The sequence below is a fragment of the Pundamilia nyererei genome, unplaced genomic scaffold (genome assembly GCF_000239375.1).
Source record: "Pundamilia nyererei isolate P.nyererei 1_Seehausen unplaced genomic scaffold, PunNye1.0 scaffold00030, whole genome shotgun sequence".
Lineage (NCBI taxonomy): Eukaryota > Metazoa > Chordata > Actinopteri > Cichliformes > Cichlidae > Pundamilia > Pundamilia nyererei.
The window spans coordinates 4577783-4594874 of NW_005187431.1; the positions used below are offsets into that span (position 1 = coordinate 4577783).

The 17092-nt window shown below is 40.8% G+C and overlaps 2 protein-coding genes across 2 annotated transcripts in view; one reads left to right on the forward strand and one right to left on the reverse strand.

Moving 5' to 3' along the window:
* The window catches only part of trak1b (trafficking protein, kinesin binding 1b), a 20783-nt gene extending 14082 nt beyond the window's left edge, over positions 1-6701 (forward strand). Inside the window, exons 16-20 of the mRNA XM_013909731.1 lie at positions 1678-1796; positions 1976-2177; positions 2390-2495; positions 3379-3504; positions 3860-6701. Of these exons, the coding sequence (XP_013765185.1) occupies positions 1678-1796; positions 1976-2177; positions 2390-2495; positions 3379-3504; positions 3860-4454 (1148 nt within the window). The 3' untranslated portion in view covers positions 4455-6701. The remainder of the gene's footprint in view (positions 1-1677; positions 1797-1975; positions 2178-2389; positions 2496-3378; positions 3505-3859) is intronic.
* Positions 6702-16058: 9357 nt separating this feature from the next.
* The window catches only part of LOC102194407 (cholecystokinin), a 3529-nt gene continuing 2495 nt past the window's right edge, over positions 16059-17092 (reverse strand). Inside the window, exon 4 of the mRNA XM_005728905.1 lies at positions 16059-16486. Within this exon, the coding sequence (XP_005728962.1) occupies positions 16350-16486 (137 nt within the window). The 3' untranslated portion in view covers positions 16059-16349. The remainder of the gene's footprint in view (positions 16487-17092) is intronic.

The following is a 17092-nucleotide window of genomic DNA, read 5'->3' on the forward strand; positions in this document are numbered from 1 at the left end:
GTTGGTTATTAGATGCTGCTCCAGCCAGCCAGAGAATCCCCCGCCGCAACAACCCGCGCACCTCGCAAACGGAGGGCGCCCTTACTCCCAGCAAACGGGCGATAGAAAACCGATCGGTGCCTGTGCCATTCCCAATATGCGCTGGCATGATGTCGGAGCAGCATGAGTACGAGTAAATTTTTATTTTTTTCCGATGCCCGTGATGCCGCCCCGGTAAACCGCCTGTGTCGCCCGTATCAAAAACCGCTACTGTGTTCACCCCTACGCGTCCAAACTGCAAATGAATCGCACATGAAGCCGCTGCTCCCGCCCTGACTATAACAGTCAGTTCTTCTTTTACTCTTACTTTTTGTGGATCACAAGGTTTAAAACTACTTTAAAAACACACACAAACAAACACAAAAAGTAACTCCGCCAGACTGCCTATTTCGGGTTACTTTTGCCGGTACCAAGCCTGGATAAAGGAGGAGAGTTGGAATTGTGACATAATAAAAAAACAATAATTGCTAAAAGAAATTTAATTTGTAGTTCTAAATATATCCTAAATGCATTTAGGCTGTTTTTTACTGACTTTATGTCTCTTCCACAATGTTATTTCTCTCTCCTACAACATAGTTTGCAAATACATAAGCATCACCAATTATGCTAATTAAGTGATGACGTCATTTAGCGACTTCTAGCGACTTTTAGGACAACCAATAGCGATTTTCCTTACTGAGGAGTTGGCAACACTGCTGTCAAAGTTGACAAAATTAAGGAAACCTGCTCTTGCTGGCCATTAAGAGAAGTCTGAATCGCGAGCTTCAGGGATTATTTGCACATACTCTGAGGTCTTTATATAAAACTTTGGCTATGTTTATTATGAGCGTCCAGCACTGTAATGGTATACTCTGTATGCAATAGAAAATAATGCTAAGTAGAATAGAACCACTCAAAACATGTTCCTTTGGCCTGTGCTGCCCTCTGCTGGTAATATTTTATACTTTATTTAAACTGAATCTATCCCCCCTGCAGAAGCCCTGCTATTGTGGATTTGTTTATGTGTATTCTTATATATTTATACACGTTGTTCTGTCCATATTCATTCGTAACTTAGAATTTTTTAAGCTTTTTCATTTTTTTCACTGCTCACTCTGTCACCTCTTTGCTGTCTGTTTATTTTCTGTCATTAATCCATGTGGCTGTCTTAATAAAAAGATTCTCATTCTGCTTTGCTCCTCCATTTCATTTCCTTTTCATATCATTCCTCTGATAATCATAGCTTTTTGATATTCACCTTTCTCTGCCATCCTCTTCACTTATAGTATTAGCTTCATCTTCACTTTTTTATTGAATGGATGAGCTCTTTAGAGAAAAGGATCTAAAATACTTTTTGTTCTTAATTGCATGAATTACTGGCTGACACTCTGAGATATGTGTGTGCACAATATCGGTTTTGTTGCTGTTACTGCTAGTTACTTCTCAGTTACATATAATTCTTAAAACCTGTTAACGTAGGAATGCCTTTTAAAATGCTAACAAGTATTTTCAGGAGATTTAAGGTATAAAACATCTGCTGAAGGTAAAGCAGCCAGTTGAAAACGTTTCATATTCCCCTAAATGTTTTTTTGACTGTGTGTTTGGAGATGGTGCAGGTGGAGTTAAGTACATTAAGTTAAATCCACTTCTCTCCACCAGGATCTGCCACTCTGCACCACTGGCAGCAGTTAGCCCAGCCTCACCTGGGTGTGATCTTGGACGCCAGGCCAGGAGTTGTGCCAAAGGGCTACAGACCTCTAGAACTAGAGCTGGAGCAGGTCTGTGTGTGAGGTTTCTCTGCGTGTATCTGTTGTGTTCACGCTAAACCATCTCCGTTGATTACATGTACCGCTGTATTGGTTTAAACGTAGGCCCATCCTCTGGTAACGAGAATCAAACCTTATCACCTGTAAAGCACTCCTCTCCCTTCCCTGCATGGCTCTTTGTTTGTGTTAAGGCGTACCCATGGGGCGGCTTTGAGGAGGATGAACCAGGAGAGCAATACTTCCAAAATCTTCCCACCTCCTCAGCTTCTGCCTCACCGGCAGTGGCCCCCACCTCCAGTACAAGTGACGCCAACCTCGTACAGCCTTCAGTCACCCTGGCCCCACCTTCTCCGCCCTCACCATCACCACACCTCAGCAACACCGATGCTCTGGGTGAGGACATATAGCAAATTTTCATTGACTCTAAATACATTATACTGCCAAAAGTATAATTAAGAATGGATTTCACTCAAGTTTATATGCGTGTGAAGGTGAGCAAACACTTCTGGCAGTATAGTGCATAAATACTTCCACTTTGTTGAACATGTATAAAAGGCTAAAATGTGGTGACTGACAGTGACGGGCTGTGTGTGTTTGACTTCCAGCTGCATACTACCCAGGTAAATGCATGGCTCACACCAGCTCCACTTACACCTTTACAACCTGTCGGATCCTCCATCCAACTGATGAGCAGACGCGGGTTACGCCAAGGTGAGTGGCATCATTAAGTGTCTGTGATCAGAGTCGACTCTTTGTTATTATTCGAGCCACTGAAAGTCACACATAGTGTTAGTTCAGGCAGGTGATGAGGATAACAGTTCTCACTATGGGCACACTCTTTAAGCTCCTTTAGCCTGCCTATACCTGGTCCACATCTGCATGCTGCTTTGTAACCCACCTCCTCCCCAGCATAACCTTTTAATGCTACTCTACTCAGAGCCGGGGGCTTGTTGCTGCTTCCCAGAGCCATGGACATCATTGCACATTGAAATATATTTTTTCTTTTTAGAGTGACCCTGACTAAATTTATCTATAACTGACTCCTGCAGAGTTGAGCTTTTCTGCTAAAAATGGTCTTAAAACGACGCTTAAAATGAAACTCTGGCTCTGAGTTTTCTTTGTATTATTGTAGGGTCTTTACCTTACAATAAAATAAAAAAAATGGAGTAATTCATTTTTATAAAAATTAGGAAATGTTTTTCTTCGAGAAGCTCACCCTTTTAGAAAGTTAAAACTGCACTTAATGCCACTTCACACACTGTAGTGACAAGAAAAATTAAGTGGGAAAAAACGAATGCAGTTCTTAAAAAAAGTCATTTAAATACGCCGTTCAGATGCATCATGTTTCTAGAAGCCGAAAGAGTGCTAAATGTGCACTCATTCTGAATTTGATTGGATCTCACAGGACGGGTCTAGGCAGGACACTTAGTCAGTTTTCTGATAGACAGTGGGAAGGTGCTGAATTATACATGCAGCTGCTTATATTTTGAACACCCGCTGTAGTTCTGGTTTTAATGATGAGACCATCTGAAAGTGTGATTTATATATTTATATTTTTTTGTTAACCTAGATGAAATCTTCTCATTCCCTCCAGTTTAAACCCAGTGCCTGCATCGTCCTCCTGTGTGATGACCAGCACTCTGCTGGGTACTCCTGCTGCTACTCCCTGCACGTCCCGCAGGCTCAGTCTCAGGCCCTCTGAATCCTCAACTAACCTCAGGCAAGAAACTGCATATTCTGACATTTTCCTTTTTATTTAAAAGACAAAGTAAAATCAAAAGATTGTTTTAGCTAATTTCATATTTTATATAATGTCATATTTAATTGAGTGCATATAAAAAGTAAGTTTGCATTCAACTGCATGAGATCACAGACTTGTGGTATTGTAAGCATTAATGCCTTCCCTCTCTGTCGGGCTGAATGCTTCCTTTGGTTGACAGGTGTAGTTCCTTGGTTATAGCTGGCTGTTTATTTGGATAAATAATCAGCAGTAAAACTATATGCATTTGAGTTTGGTGTGAACTGTTCCTCTAAGAAAGGACATTATGTGTGTATTTTGTCTCATGTCTGTGCAGAGATGCTACACGCACCACTAGCACCTCCCTGGGGTTGGTACGTCTTCTCCAGGAGAGGGGAATCTCTGCAGCTGTGTATCACCAGAGCCAGGGCCTGGAGCAGGGTCAGGGCAGCGGAGGAGTCCTATTAAGCACCTCCATTGCCCCCAACCGAACACCTAATCCCGATCCTATGCGGCCCTCGACCCCTCCAAACTCTCCCACAAGACAGGGAGCTTCAGCTGTGCCAAGCTCCGCTGGGTTTGACTTCAAGAGTCCTTCTTATGAGAACTTCCTGGCTTCCAAACCAGCCCGTTCCATCCTGAAGGAGGTGACAGGGGGGATGAGAGGCAGGCAGCGAGGCAGGGACTGTGAAAGCCAAACAGACGTTAGCGTGGCCGTCCACAATCTGAACCTGGTAGACAAGGTGAAGCGTCTGGGTGTGGCTGGAGCCCCCGGAAGCAGAGCGATGAGCCCTGGTCCCATGCTAGGGCCTCTGGGTGGACTGCGTAGATCTGGCTCCCCTTTTGGACCTGATGGAATGAGGAGGAACCGGAGTTATCCAGGCATGGTAGGAGCCAGCATGGTCATGAAAGCCCCAGGGCCCCAAGAGTAGTCTGGATAGCTGCTGGCCAACAGGGTAGATGAGTAGGAGCCCAGCAGGGCCAAGGACTGGCTGTTGATCAGTCACCTGGAGCCCATAAAAATATTCCCACTGTACAACAGCAACATGGCACTACTGACCTATTTCTAATCACAGCTACAGTTTTACACAAACACTACACCTCTGTAGTGCTTTACAGTGGTGATTCACGCTTGAACGAAGAGAAAAATAACTTAAAGGGTTAGTTCATCCAAACTACACAGCAACATCTTCTATACTGTCTGTGCTGTACTTTTGCTTTTGTGTGCCCAGATTTTGAGATATTGCTAAAATGACCGGACAGATTGGAGGCTCTTCTGTGTAAGCACTGAACAGTGACATTTAAAGACTTTCAGTTATTAAATTAAACGGTGATGACGAAGCTTACATTCTTTCTAGCTTTAACAGGTCTGAATTAAAAATTTTGCCAGAATTCCTGCCGAACTGAAAACAAGTGCTCCCACGTCACCTGCATTCATCTTCATTTTTATAAAAATTTGTGTTTTTCTTCGAGAAGCGAACTCTTTTTAATTTAATTATGTAAAAATTAAGGGGAAAAGGCTAATGCAGTTTTAGGGGGAAAAAAGTCATTTAATTATGCCGTTCAGGTGCGTCATGCTTCTAAAAGCCAAGAGTGCTAAATGTGAATTCGATTGGATCTCACAGGACGGGTCTAGGAAGGAACACTTGGTCAGTTTTCTGATAGACAGTGGGAAGGTGCTGAATAATACATGCAGCTGCTTATATTTCGAACACCTGCGGTAGTTCTGGTTTTAATGATGAGACTAACTAAAAGTGATGGAGAGGCTCACCTTCTCTCTAGCTGCAACAGGTCTGAGTTTAAATTTTTGCCAGAATTCCTGCAAAATTAAAAACAAACACACCCAACCTCAGCTTTATTTTGACTTTAACTCTTAAGATGGTAACTAGTTTCTTCCATGTCAGTGAGCAACAAATGCTTCTTATTAATCTAAAGTGGAAAACTGACAATATGTCTGCACCGAAATAAAAACACATTTACTTAAAGTTTTCTTAATCGGAAGCTAATAATATACATAAATATTTTGTCATTTTCTAATGCCCACGGATTGATCAGGAAAGAATTTATAGCATTTACATGCCATTAAGGGAGGAACCCTTAATGGTAGCTGTTCCCACCCTGTGGTGACATAAAGAATTGATGCAAGCAGCAGAAATGGGTCTCACTTAGAAATAAGGGGAGGAGCTTAGTTATTCAGGCGGGACTTGGAGGACTACTACTCCACATCAAAAGGAGGCAGTTGAGGGGGTTCAGGCATCTGAATAGGATCACCTGATGACAAGTCCTACCCGGAGGAGGCAGAGGATGTATGGATGGATGCACAAGCACCCCCTATGAAATGCTTTTGAGCATCTGGAAGTCTTTCCTTGTCATTGTTAGCATGTTGAGTTTTGCATGTAAGTCAAAGCACTCTTTATAGAGCTGCTGTAATCTCTGCTCACTCTCTAATATTCAGATATCTAAAATTCTGGACACACAAAGCCAGTTTTATGTAACTTAATTTTACATAATTGGGTGAACTGACCCGTTAAAACAGAATACACTGAAAGCGAGCTACTGAAATATCACTCAGATTCCTGCTTTGGAGACTGACTCTGCTGGCTAGATGTAGTACTCCCACTCTTGCCTTTTCTGAAACACATCCACAGAATCCCACGCACATCCAGACTCACACAGGTGCACTCTGCTAAATCTTCCATGCACTGGCTGGCTATTTGTAGTCACTGTAGCACTGAAACATGCCTTTCTACTTCAATACTAGCAGATGAAAATTTCATAAGTGGTTTTAAAAAAAGTACACCGAATTCATAAAATATGTCATCCTCTGTCTCTCTCTCCTTTCTTTTGAAGGGATTAAGTGTGAGTCTGACGAGTCACTTTCACTAAATCATCAAATAGATTTCACGCCAGTGTTAAAGGTACTTCAGTTTCATTTTCTAAATGGCCGTTAGACAGTAAAGCTGATGGTACTTCCACTGAACTGGAGAGATCAATACACTGAGGGATTGCTTTATCGTGGTTGGAAGCTTTCAGCTATTTTTCCCTTATTGTTTTATGGTTGAAGAGAATGAAGCAATACAGTGCCTCAGCCTTGTGTTTTGTGATTTTTCCCTTGTCATGCAGGTCCAAAGGCGCTCACGCAACCATAGTTTGCACTTGTGTTTATTTATTTTTAAAAATCCTGATTTTAAGATATCTTTTTTGTAAAAAATAGCATTGTCTTACAGACTGTATATATATATACTGTTCACAGTCACTATAATGTCATGTGTAGATGAACCATTATTTGTAGTGCTTTAACCAAGAACCACACATTGCTGTAAGTATCTGGGTGAGCATGTAATCAGGGTTTTTCCAAATAAAAAGTCATCAAACAATCATTTATTAATAGGATTTCTTTTCCCTTTCTGTGTGATGGAGTTTTAAAGCATGACTCAGAATTGAAGAGGGGGTAATAACGACGTAAAGAAAAGCCACACACGCAGGAAATGATTACTTGGCCTCCTCCAGCAGATGGTGCTCACAAATAACTCGACACGCGACGGCGAGGATGTGTATTGCGTTCATCTGTCTGTCTACAGTCATCATCCATTACCCATTCACCATCTGGATCTCGTGGAGGGGATATGACGAAGGCTGCTTATTAAACTTAGGCTGGCCACAGGTGAATGAGAGGTGAGCAATAACCAAAAAATGTCACAGTGGCAGGCGGCGAGTCTAATTAGAAAAAATAAACTGGTTTCAAATGCCAGTGACGTCGCTCATGTCAGATATTTGTCATCTTACAGAAGCACTTTGATAATCTTATTTCATAACCTTATTTTTGTTGGATGTAATGACACAGCCCCAACAGATGAGCTTTGGTACCTGTCATATACCAGACGAGCTCATTTTAGGTGACAGTGGACAGGATGTCTGGAAGCATCATTTTTATTCAATAACTGACACCCAGACTACTCTCACAGGATTTAGTGTTTATTAAAGGCTTGGGGTATTTGTTTGTTTTTTAAAATTTACCATACAACATTGTTTCTCTGCAATGTCTTCGCTTAGCCCCTGGATTGCAGACTGCTTGGTGGTCTTTATAAATGCTGGGCTATGATTGGTTGTTAACCAGTTCAAGTGCTGACATTCAAGCCCCTCGCAGTAGTTCCTCTTGAAAGTCAAACACCTAAATAAAAAGATTTTTTTCCTGTGCATGTTTCCTTTTTCCCACTCGAATGTGGAAGAATGAGTGTCTGGACCTGATTTGTGCAGATGAGTGGGGGGAAAGCACCTAAAACAAACAGGATGATATTCTCGAGAAATGGGATTAGTAGCTTTTCCTGATCGCAAAGATGTGCACTACAGTGAGTGAAAAGATTACTTATTGATGGGAAACATCCCTCTGAATTTTTGATTCAGTAGCATCACACAATTGCTGCAGATTTGTCTGCTGCACATCCGTGATGGGAATCACCTCTTCCACCACATCCTAAATGTGTCTCCTTAGGTACTTGCCTGAGATTTGGTGACCATAGAAACCATTTAAGTGCAGTAAACATCCGGTCATGTTGAAGAAAACAGTCTGAGATGATTTGAGGTTTTGAGACATGGAGCTGTATCCTGCTGAAAGCAGCTATCAGAAGATGCGTACACTGTGGTCATAAAGGGATGAACATGGACTCGCGTAGGCTGTGACGTTTAAACAATATTTAATTGATACTAATGGACCTAAAGTGTGCCAAGAAGATATCCCCCCCACCATTGGATGGATCCATGCTTTATGTTGCTGCCAAATTCTGATCCTGTCATCAGCAGAAATCAAGGCTCATAAGACCAGACGACATATTTCCAATCTCTTGTTGTCCAGTTTTAATGAGTTTCTTCAGTTTCCTGTTCTGTGACATTAAGTGTGGTCTTCTGCTCGTGTAGATGATGAAGGTTTGATGTGTTGTGAACTCAAGGATGCTCTTCTGCATAACTTGGTTTGTAACCAGTGATTATATGAGTTACAGATGCCTTCCTATTAGCTCCAAGTAGTCTGGCCATTATCCTCTGACCTCCGGCATCAACTAGGCCTTTTCACTAGAGAGCAATGGCTCACTGGGCATTTTCTCTTTTTCAGACCGTTCTCTGTGAACTCCAGGGATTGTTGTGTGGGAAACTCCCAGTAGATCAGATTCTGAGCAGCAACAACCATGTCATGTTCAAACTCCCTTAAATCACCTTTCTTCCCCATTCTGATGGTCACATCAAACTTCAACAGGTCAGCTTGACCATGTCTACATGCCTAAATGTTACATGTAGTTGCTGCCACGTGATTGGCTGATTTAACATGTCGGTTATAAGCATTAAAAGGTGGCTGATGAGTCTACGAAGATATTAAAGACATGTGTGAATATAAACTGCAATAAAGTCATTAACAGACATGCTTTTAGCAGGAAAATGAATACAAGCTATAATTATTTCAGGCTTTATTATTATTTTATATAGTAACATATTCAGAATACGTTACTCTCATTGAGTAACGTAACGGAATACAATAAAAATACATTTTGGAGCATGTGTTCTGTAATCTGTAGTGGAATACATTCTAAAAGTAACCTTCACAACACTGGTCCAAAGATATCCATGTTAGTGTTACGGGTGGCTGTAAATTGCCCAAAGGTGTGAAAGTGTGCATGAATGGTTATTTATCACGCGATGGCCTGTTTAAGGTGTACTGCTCTGGAGGATCTGATTGAACTTCTATTGTATTAATATTCCTTCCTACAGTCCTTCGTTCTTTTTAACTGTCACTGCTTGAACCATGATCACTGGGTAGCAATAGCTACCAAGCTAAATAAAACACAAGAGCTACCTTTTTCCTATTTTAGTTGCAAAACTGAGCCTCTCGTACTGGGAAATTTACCAGCTGAGCCATTTATATATATTGTATTCAACTTTCTTTATAATTATAAATTAAAATTGCAACCATTACTAACAAAAGTATGCTAAAATAACAAGCATTACAGGAACTACTTAATGAGTCCTATTAGCTAACTGGCCCCTGCCATATGCATTCTATGCAGCAACACTAAGAGCATCTTTCTAACAGTTCAAAATGCGTAGCTATCCCATTTTATGATCAGCGTCTTTGCTGCACTGTGGTGCACTGGTGCTGTTAGATGAATCTGCGTTATGTAAGCTTGGAATCGGAGCATTTTGGAGTTCAACTCCAAACATCAGAAGCATTAAAGACTCCCTATTTTGCCACAAGCCCTTTTCTTTTAGACGCCTCTGAAATGTGTTTCAAATGACAGATCTGAAGTCAAAGGAAGGAAAGTTTTGGAGATGGATAGAACAGAATGAAACGCAGCATATTCAGCCAGTTTCAGGAAGAGCTCAGACCATCTGCTCACCAACGTGGCTGGAACTTCATTAAAGCCTCACGCCTGTTCCTTTCATCACTGCGTGGCTTTGCCCATAAACAAAATCTTGTCCATACAGGAGTGGTCAAATTGCCTAACATAGGATATGGTAGGCTTATGGTAGGCTTTGACCTTTTTTATTTCTGCACTGACAGTTCTGAAACCACACACACATACAGATGTGCACGATACAAATGGAGACATTTACAGCTCGTTCCACTGAAGCCTTTAAACCTTTCTAAGCCTTTTTAGCTCTGTAGCCTTTCTGGCCTCAGCTCTTTAAACAGAAGGCTGAATCGATTCCCATGGATTGCTGTGAATCTCAAGGCTCTGTAGGTTTTTGCTTCATGTGCGACCTCAGTCCGAGCCAGTGGCTTTAATGCCCAAAACACACACATACACAGGCACAGCAAAACCAAACTTTTCCCCCCAGGGTTTCCCAGCCCACTCTGAATAATTCACCAAACCTGCTTTGTTCATCGATCGCCCTCTCCACCTCTCGCTCACAAAGACACATCTTTCACTTAACACACACAGCCAGGAGCAGCATAATGGGCATCATTCATTATAATTCACCACCACTGTGGCTATTGTGTCTGCTAATACTTTCTACAGGCTCAACTTTATAACCCTTTGTAACCACTGGTATTGTTTTCAAGATCATTTCAAAGAAAAGAGCCAAAATGTCAAGTAGACTGGAGTAAACAATATGACTAACTGTCAGTGCCGAGCTATCAAATCAGCTTTTCTCTTTGCCTACATTGTTTTCACAGCACGCCAAAATATACCAGACTCCGCAAAAGCCTTTCCTGCCTCTCAAGTAGAGTCAAAAGCAATTATTAGGATTTAGATTCAGACCTGCTTTAATAATTCAATTTCAGTTTCCCCCAGACGCTTCAAGCCATTTCAATATTTAGCATAGACGTTAAAGCTCATAACGATCTTGCTGTTCTTTTGAAGATATTTTTGAACTTTCTCCAGCTGGCTCCCTAAATGATACGCTCTCACTTTCATCTCCTTTGTGCTGCTCCAAGTTGTCCCTTTATGTCAGCCTTAGACGTTTTCTCCTTTACATTCATCATATTCTAAAGACAACATCATTACCCATAATTCTTCAAGTCCCTGCAAGTTTTTTTTTTATTATCCTGTCTTCCTTTTCTCACCCCAACCGGTCGCAGCAGATGGCCCCGCCCCTCCCTGAGCCTGGTTCTGCCAGAGGTTTCTTCCTGTTAAAAGGGAGTTTTTCCTTCCCAGTTTTGTTGTGATTTGGCGCTATACAAATAAAATTGAATTGAATCTTCTGCGTAGGATGACCTTTGTGTTCGTGTGATTATACAATGCTTGCAACGCACTTCTCTTTCCCTTTAACATAAGATTATAGATTTTTTAACAAAATACTAATAAATAATCACTGTCCACCAAACTGTAGTAAAACTTGAAAGAGTGCAGTGCAAATGAGAAGTGAAACAAAAAAGTGTCATGTCTTGTCGCTGTGACCAACAAATTCCAAAATATGCAACTTTTACTTAGAAGGCGAACGTTCTCTGTTTTCAATTGGCGCTATACTTTTTACAGATTCAGTGCAGCTTTGCAAGTAGTTGGCAAGTGTTTGCAGTCAGGTTGGCATCTTGCACGCATGCTATTACTGACTGCGGCAACCTGCTTGTGACAAAAGCAACTGCAAGGAGGTTTTGGTGCAGCACCACATACCTCTTTGCGACCAGTTTCACATTAGAGTCTGCCAGCAACCTCTGCCAACCACTTGCCAACCTGTTGCAGAATAAAAACGTCTGCCTAGTTACCAGTGAGTCACTGACTGGTCTCTAGACCTATGGGCCCTCAGCAATTTCTGTTATTGTTAACAACAACTCACAACCAGTCAGGTAATGCATATTTTTCAGATAGACATCAAAGTCCAATCTGGATGACAAACAATGGTCTGAACTACACAGGAGACTATGTTATTTAATTTAATTCAATTAAAATGCTCTAAAAGGCACTAACACTACAAACATGGTGGAAACATCCAGTTAGTGAAGGTAACAGCAAGTACACAGCTGTCAGCTGACGCTAAAGCTGCCTATGTCAGAATGATGCTAACTAAAGCAGTCATTTTGCCATCTCCCAATAATCAGGAGGAGTAGTTATTTTACAAAATCACCAGGGAGAAACCATCAATAGAGACCAATATTGTTTTTGTATGAGGGTGTAAACATGCTGTAAAGCTTGTAAAGCTGTGTATTTTAACATTTAACAGTCTCTGGGGATCGGCTCATTTTTAAGCCAGCTTCAAATGGCCACTAAAGGAGCTGCAGTAGTTCCAGCTGGCTTAGTGAAAGTTTTTTTTCCTGAAAACATTTGGCTGCAAACCAGTCATCTACTGCTATCACCTGCTAACATATCTTAGTTATCAAATTAGCTACACATTCTCCCAAGGACCAGAAATGGTGAGCATGGGCTCCAGTCAACAATTATATTTGATTTATTAGGGGACATCAAGTCTGAGTGAAGTGTACGCTATATATGCTGTATTGCATATATAATTTATGCAATTAGCAGTAGTTTCTTACCATTTAGTTGTACTTGCTTACAGTGGATTAGTGTTATAATATTCTTGCAAGTGCAAGCAACTTCACTGCAGCGGGCCTTTATTCACACAGTTTCATCATGTGTATGAAAAAGAAGAAAAGTAGAGAGCAGTACAGTGAGGAGAAAAGTCAGATCATAAAAGCATATATTAGTAAAAGAGATGAGCCAATGTTTGCAGATACTGAGATCAGAAATGGTAATTCAGTGTTGGGGGGAATGACAGACCCCAGACTCCCAGCTTTGATTTACTCCACCCGTCACACCAAGGCCATGGCTACAGTCCAGTTGTGGTCTGTATCTTTATTCTTTAGGCAGAATCAGATAGTAATTGTCTTTCTCTATCACTAGCTCCAAGGGACTCACTTTCGGTACTTCATCCTGAAGGTTCAGCTTCACTAAAAATGCACTATAAATGAAAATAAACAGCTTGCTTGCAACAAATTAGTGCTTTTAGCTCAGTTTATGCTAATATTTAAACTTTGCTTTCTTATGCTCAGGCTCATGTACATTTTGCGTACCTACTTTCATTTAATATTTTAATAACTCGTTTTTCTAAATATATACAATTTGTCACGATTCGTTGTGTGGCAGGAGAAGGACCCAAGATGCAGATTCACAGACACGGGGATAAACTCAAAAAACACAGCTTTATTGCTGGCCACGAGAAGCAATACAAAATAAACTAAAACTGGGAAAACTAAAGCATGAGATCTACAAGGAACCGAACCACGGGGAGAATAACACACAACATGAGGGAGAACGCGACGCCGAACAGAGGGAGACGCAGACAGAAATACACAGAGGGTTAACGAGGAAAGTGGGAACACACGGGGAACACAGGTGACACTGATAATCATAACGAGACAGGGCGGGGTGAACTGAACATGACATGTACAGGCGTGAGAGTCACAAAGTAAACAGGAAGTGCACAGAGGTTCAGACAGGAGGAGAGAGCACGGGGAAAACACAGACATAACGGGCTGGGGAAACATGGAATAAAACATAAGGAGAGACGAGGGCTCACAGAGGGGCACACAGGGGGTAAAAGCCATGAAGGGAAAACACTTAGGGAACACCACAACAGGGCAACTCAGGAACATGGCCTAAATAAGGAACGAAATACAAAAATACAAGAAAACTAAGAACACTGGGCCAACATGGCCCAGGACCATGACACAATTACACACTGACAACTGAAAAGAATAATTGTAATGTTGCTTTTTAACCTTACATAAAGATTTTCTTAAATGTTATTTCACATATGCAGCATTTAATAATAATAATAATAATAATAATGGATTGGATTTATATAGCGCTTTTCAAGGCACCCAAAGCGCTTTACAATGCCAATTTAAAGTTGCAGTCAGTCATTTTTAAGGTTATTTGACAGAAAAAAAGAGTATTGTACTGACAGATATAACATAATTATGTATTACAACACATTGACGTGTTCTCATAAACTTAGAATCCATTAAAAATGCAAAGGAGAAGGCGCCAGTTAATGGAAGCCACCATGTTGTCCTGACATTCAATTCAATTCAATTTTATTTATATAGCGCCAAATCACAACATAAGTCACCTCAAGGCGCTTCATACATGAACTGACAGGAAGCCAGCTAAACAACAACAACAGCTAACATTAAGGAAGCTAATGTCAGGCTCGAGTGTGCTAAAAATACCCCTTTCCCTCTGATAGGCAGTTTGATTACATTCTTATATTGTATGAGAGTTTATTCTCTAAGCATCCAAGTTCAACAATATTAGGTCCAATAACGACAGTTTCACTAAAGGCAGCTAAAAGATGCTAACAGATGCTAACAGTAGCGAAAACAACAGCATTTACTGACAGAGAAGTTCAGGATATCCTCAAAAATTCACCTCTTTATTGCTGTAGTTGAACAGAAGTAAACTTCACTGACTCATCGACTCATATCAGACTCCTCCAGAGTAAATAATGTCAGCTGAGGTAAACAGCAGACTAACAGTCTACAATCACTACAGCCACAGTTGTTTGTCTTACAGTGACCGCCATAGCTAGAATTATGGATTTAAAATGGGAGGGGTGAGAAAACTGAATTCAGGAGAATGCAGTCTACAATCTACAAACATCTAGTGGTGACATTTTACACACTGTGCCTTTAAACTTTAATTGTAGTGAATGTATCATGTGGTTTCCAAAGTTCTGGCCATGAGCAGGGATAAGGTTTAGTTAGTGACCATGACCAAGACGACTCTGAGATTTTCTGACTCGGAGATTAAAGATTTGCTTTTGAGTTGATGTCCAAATGTTAATAAAAATAGTGTTTGCACTAGCCGTGCAGTGTGTTGGACATCTCTGTCAACTGATATGTAATGTTGTTGTTCGTTTAACTACTTTTAGCTTTCTACAGTAAATAAATAAAACCTTTCATGATCACATTTTTCTGAGTTGATTTATCTTAAACTCTAAACTAACATGCAAGCAGAGCTTGCTTACTTTGGAATAGTGTATTAAGTTTGAGTTTTATTCAACTATCAACCTTTGGCTCTTTCAAAATGGAAAAGCTCAAACCCCCACTTCCTTTAAAGAACACTTGAGGCTAATGTGAAAAACCAGTCTTTCCCCACAGACTGCAGCGTTAGACTCCAACCTTCAAGTATCACATTAACATGTTCAAAGCGATCAGGATCTCTATGGATAGTTTTCTCCTTTATAATACACAGAGAGTGATGTCTTATTAAAACTGTGGACTGACAGGCAAGGATATATAGATTAAGAGGCAGCTGTGGCAAATCAGTGCCTGCAATGTTTCACTCCACAAAGACTGGTCACTGAATTGGAGCACACCATAATTTCTTGAGGTGTTTGTGCCTTTTGAAGAACATCAGTTAGCAGTAGTCTCTGTGTTGCACATGTAGAGTTTATAGATGTTGATATTTAAAGTAGCTAGCGTTAACTGATGATGATAACTTGCTAATCTAAACATAGCAACTTCTGACTTCAAAATAAACTGCAGCAGCCAAAATGTTAAGGTTTTAGAAATGTGAGTCAACAAACCAGAGGGCAACTTCCATTTTTTATATACAGCCAGTGGTTTTATTACTTTAATCACCGGGACTCAAAATAAATGATAGCAGTTACAACATATAACTTTATTTAAATGAGGCAATAGGTTATTTTATTTAGGCAAATTAAGTAATTAAATGGTGCAGTAGTGTGCACTGTTGCCTCACAGCAAGAAGATCCTGGGTTCAAATGTGCCTTTTAACTGTTAATCCTAGATGTAGAAACACTTAAATAAAGTAGACCCTAACCCTGACTGGGATGTTTAATCTGCCACCTTTGATTTACAAGCCGTCTACTCTCACAAACTGTCACCAAAGTAAATATGTACTGAGTATTAGTCCATGCTTATGTTGTCATTTCGGCTCCTTGCTATATAAAAGAGTATGATTGCACTAGAAATTAAGTGTTTCACATAATCTGGTTCTTCGGCACGCATGTTAAGTAACAGCAGTTGAATGTGAATGGATCTACTTTAAGCAGCGTGCATTGGAAGAATACTTCTGCAGAGCGATAGTTTAAATCTTTATTTGGTTACTTTCCACAAGCCCTGACACCATCCGACTCCTTTCCACTTTGAATGATAAAGAAACCAGAGAAAAACGAAGAAAGTTGGACAGTGAGAGCTTTTCTGCAAAATTTGGCATACTGTATGTATATTGCATTATTACAGTTTTACAAACAAATGTACAACAAATACATCATAAATAGACTCTTATTGTGAGACAGCTTGCGCAGGGTTTTTTTTTCTTCTTTTTATCTTGTGCCCATATGGTGGTGGTCGTGTGAGCCATGGCTTCCCCTTATGAGGAGTACTCATACTCCTCTGCACTGCGGCGGCCGAAATCCATCCAGCCTAAGTAGTCCCTGTCTGCTATCCGGTGGTTGGCACTCGGTCCGACGCCTTTGCTGTTTGCCGTGGAGTTTCTGCGCACAGAACCTTGGAGGGGAGGAGGGAAAAAAGCGTGGGTGGAGGAGAGAAAAAGAGCATGAGTGAAATTAGTATTCCTCTGAGTGAGGAGAGCACGAGAGAAGCTGAGAACTTCTCTGCGATGAAATCTTACTTTTGATTTCTTATTTTGCATAGAGACGCTCCGATTTTCAAAGTAAGAGACATGAATCAGACTTTTAATTCCGCGAGAAGCTTGAGCAGGGCAGAGAGGTTTTTAGCACATGCAGGAAATTTAAAAATGTGGGAAACGCTGAGCAAATAAGTGCTCTCATAAACCAAGCAGTTTATAGACTCTGCACAAAAGCTCATTTTCAGGGATTTATCTTTTGAATATCTAAATTTGCATCTCTTTTCCAACTTTTTAAGGCACATTTTGTGCACTTAAGGGCACTTTGGCAGTTATCTGTGTTCATTACCAGCTTACAGCTTAATTTAATTCTTTATTTGTGCCTTCTAGAAGAAAAAGTGCGCACAATATTCGAAAACTGGCTCTCCGCACTGAGGATATTTGGCTGGTGAGCTGGGCTTTGAAAAAATGTTCTCATCTTCGCTTCATTTTGTGAGCGCTCTGCGGTAAACTGGGTGTCTTTTGGG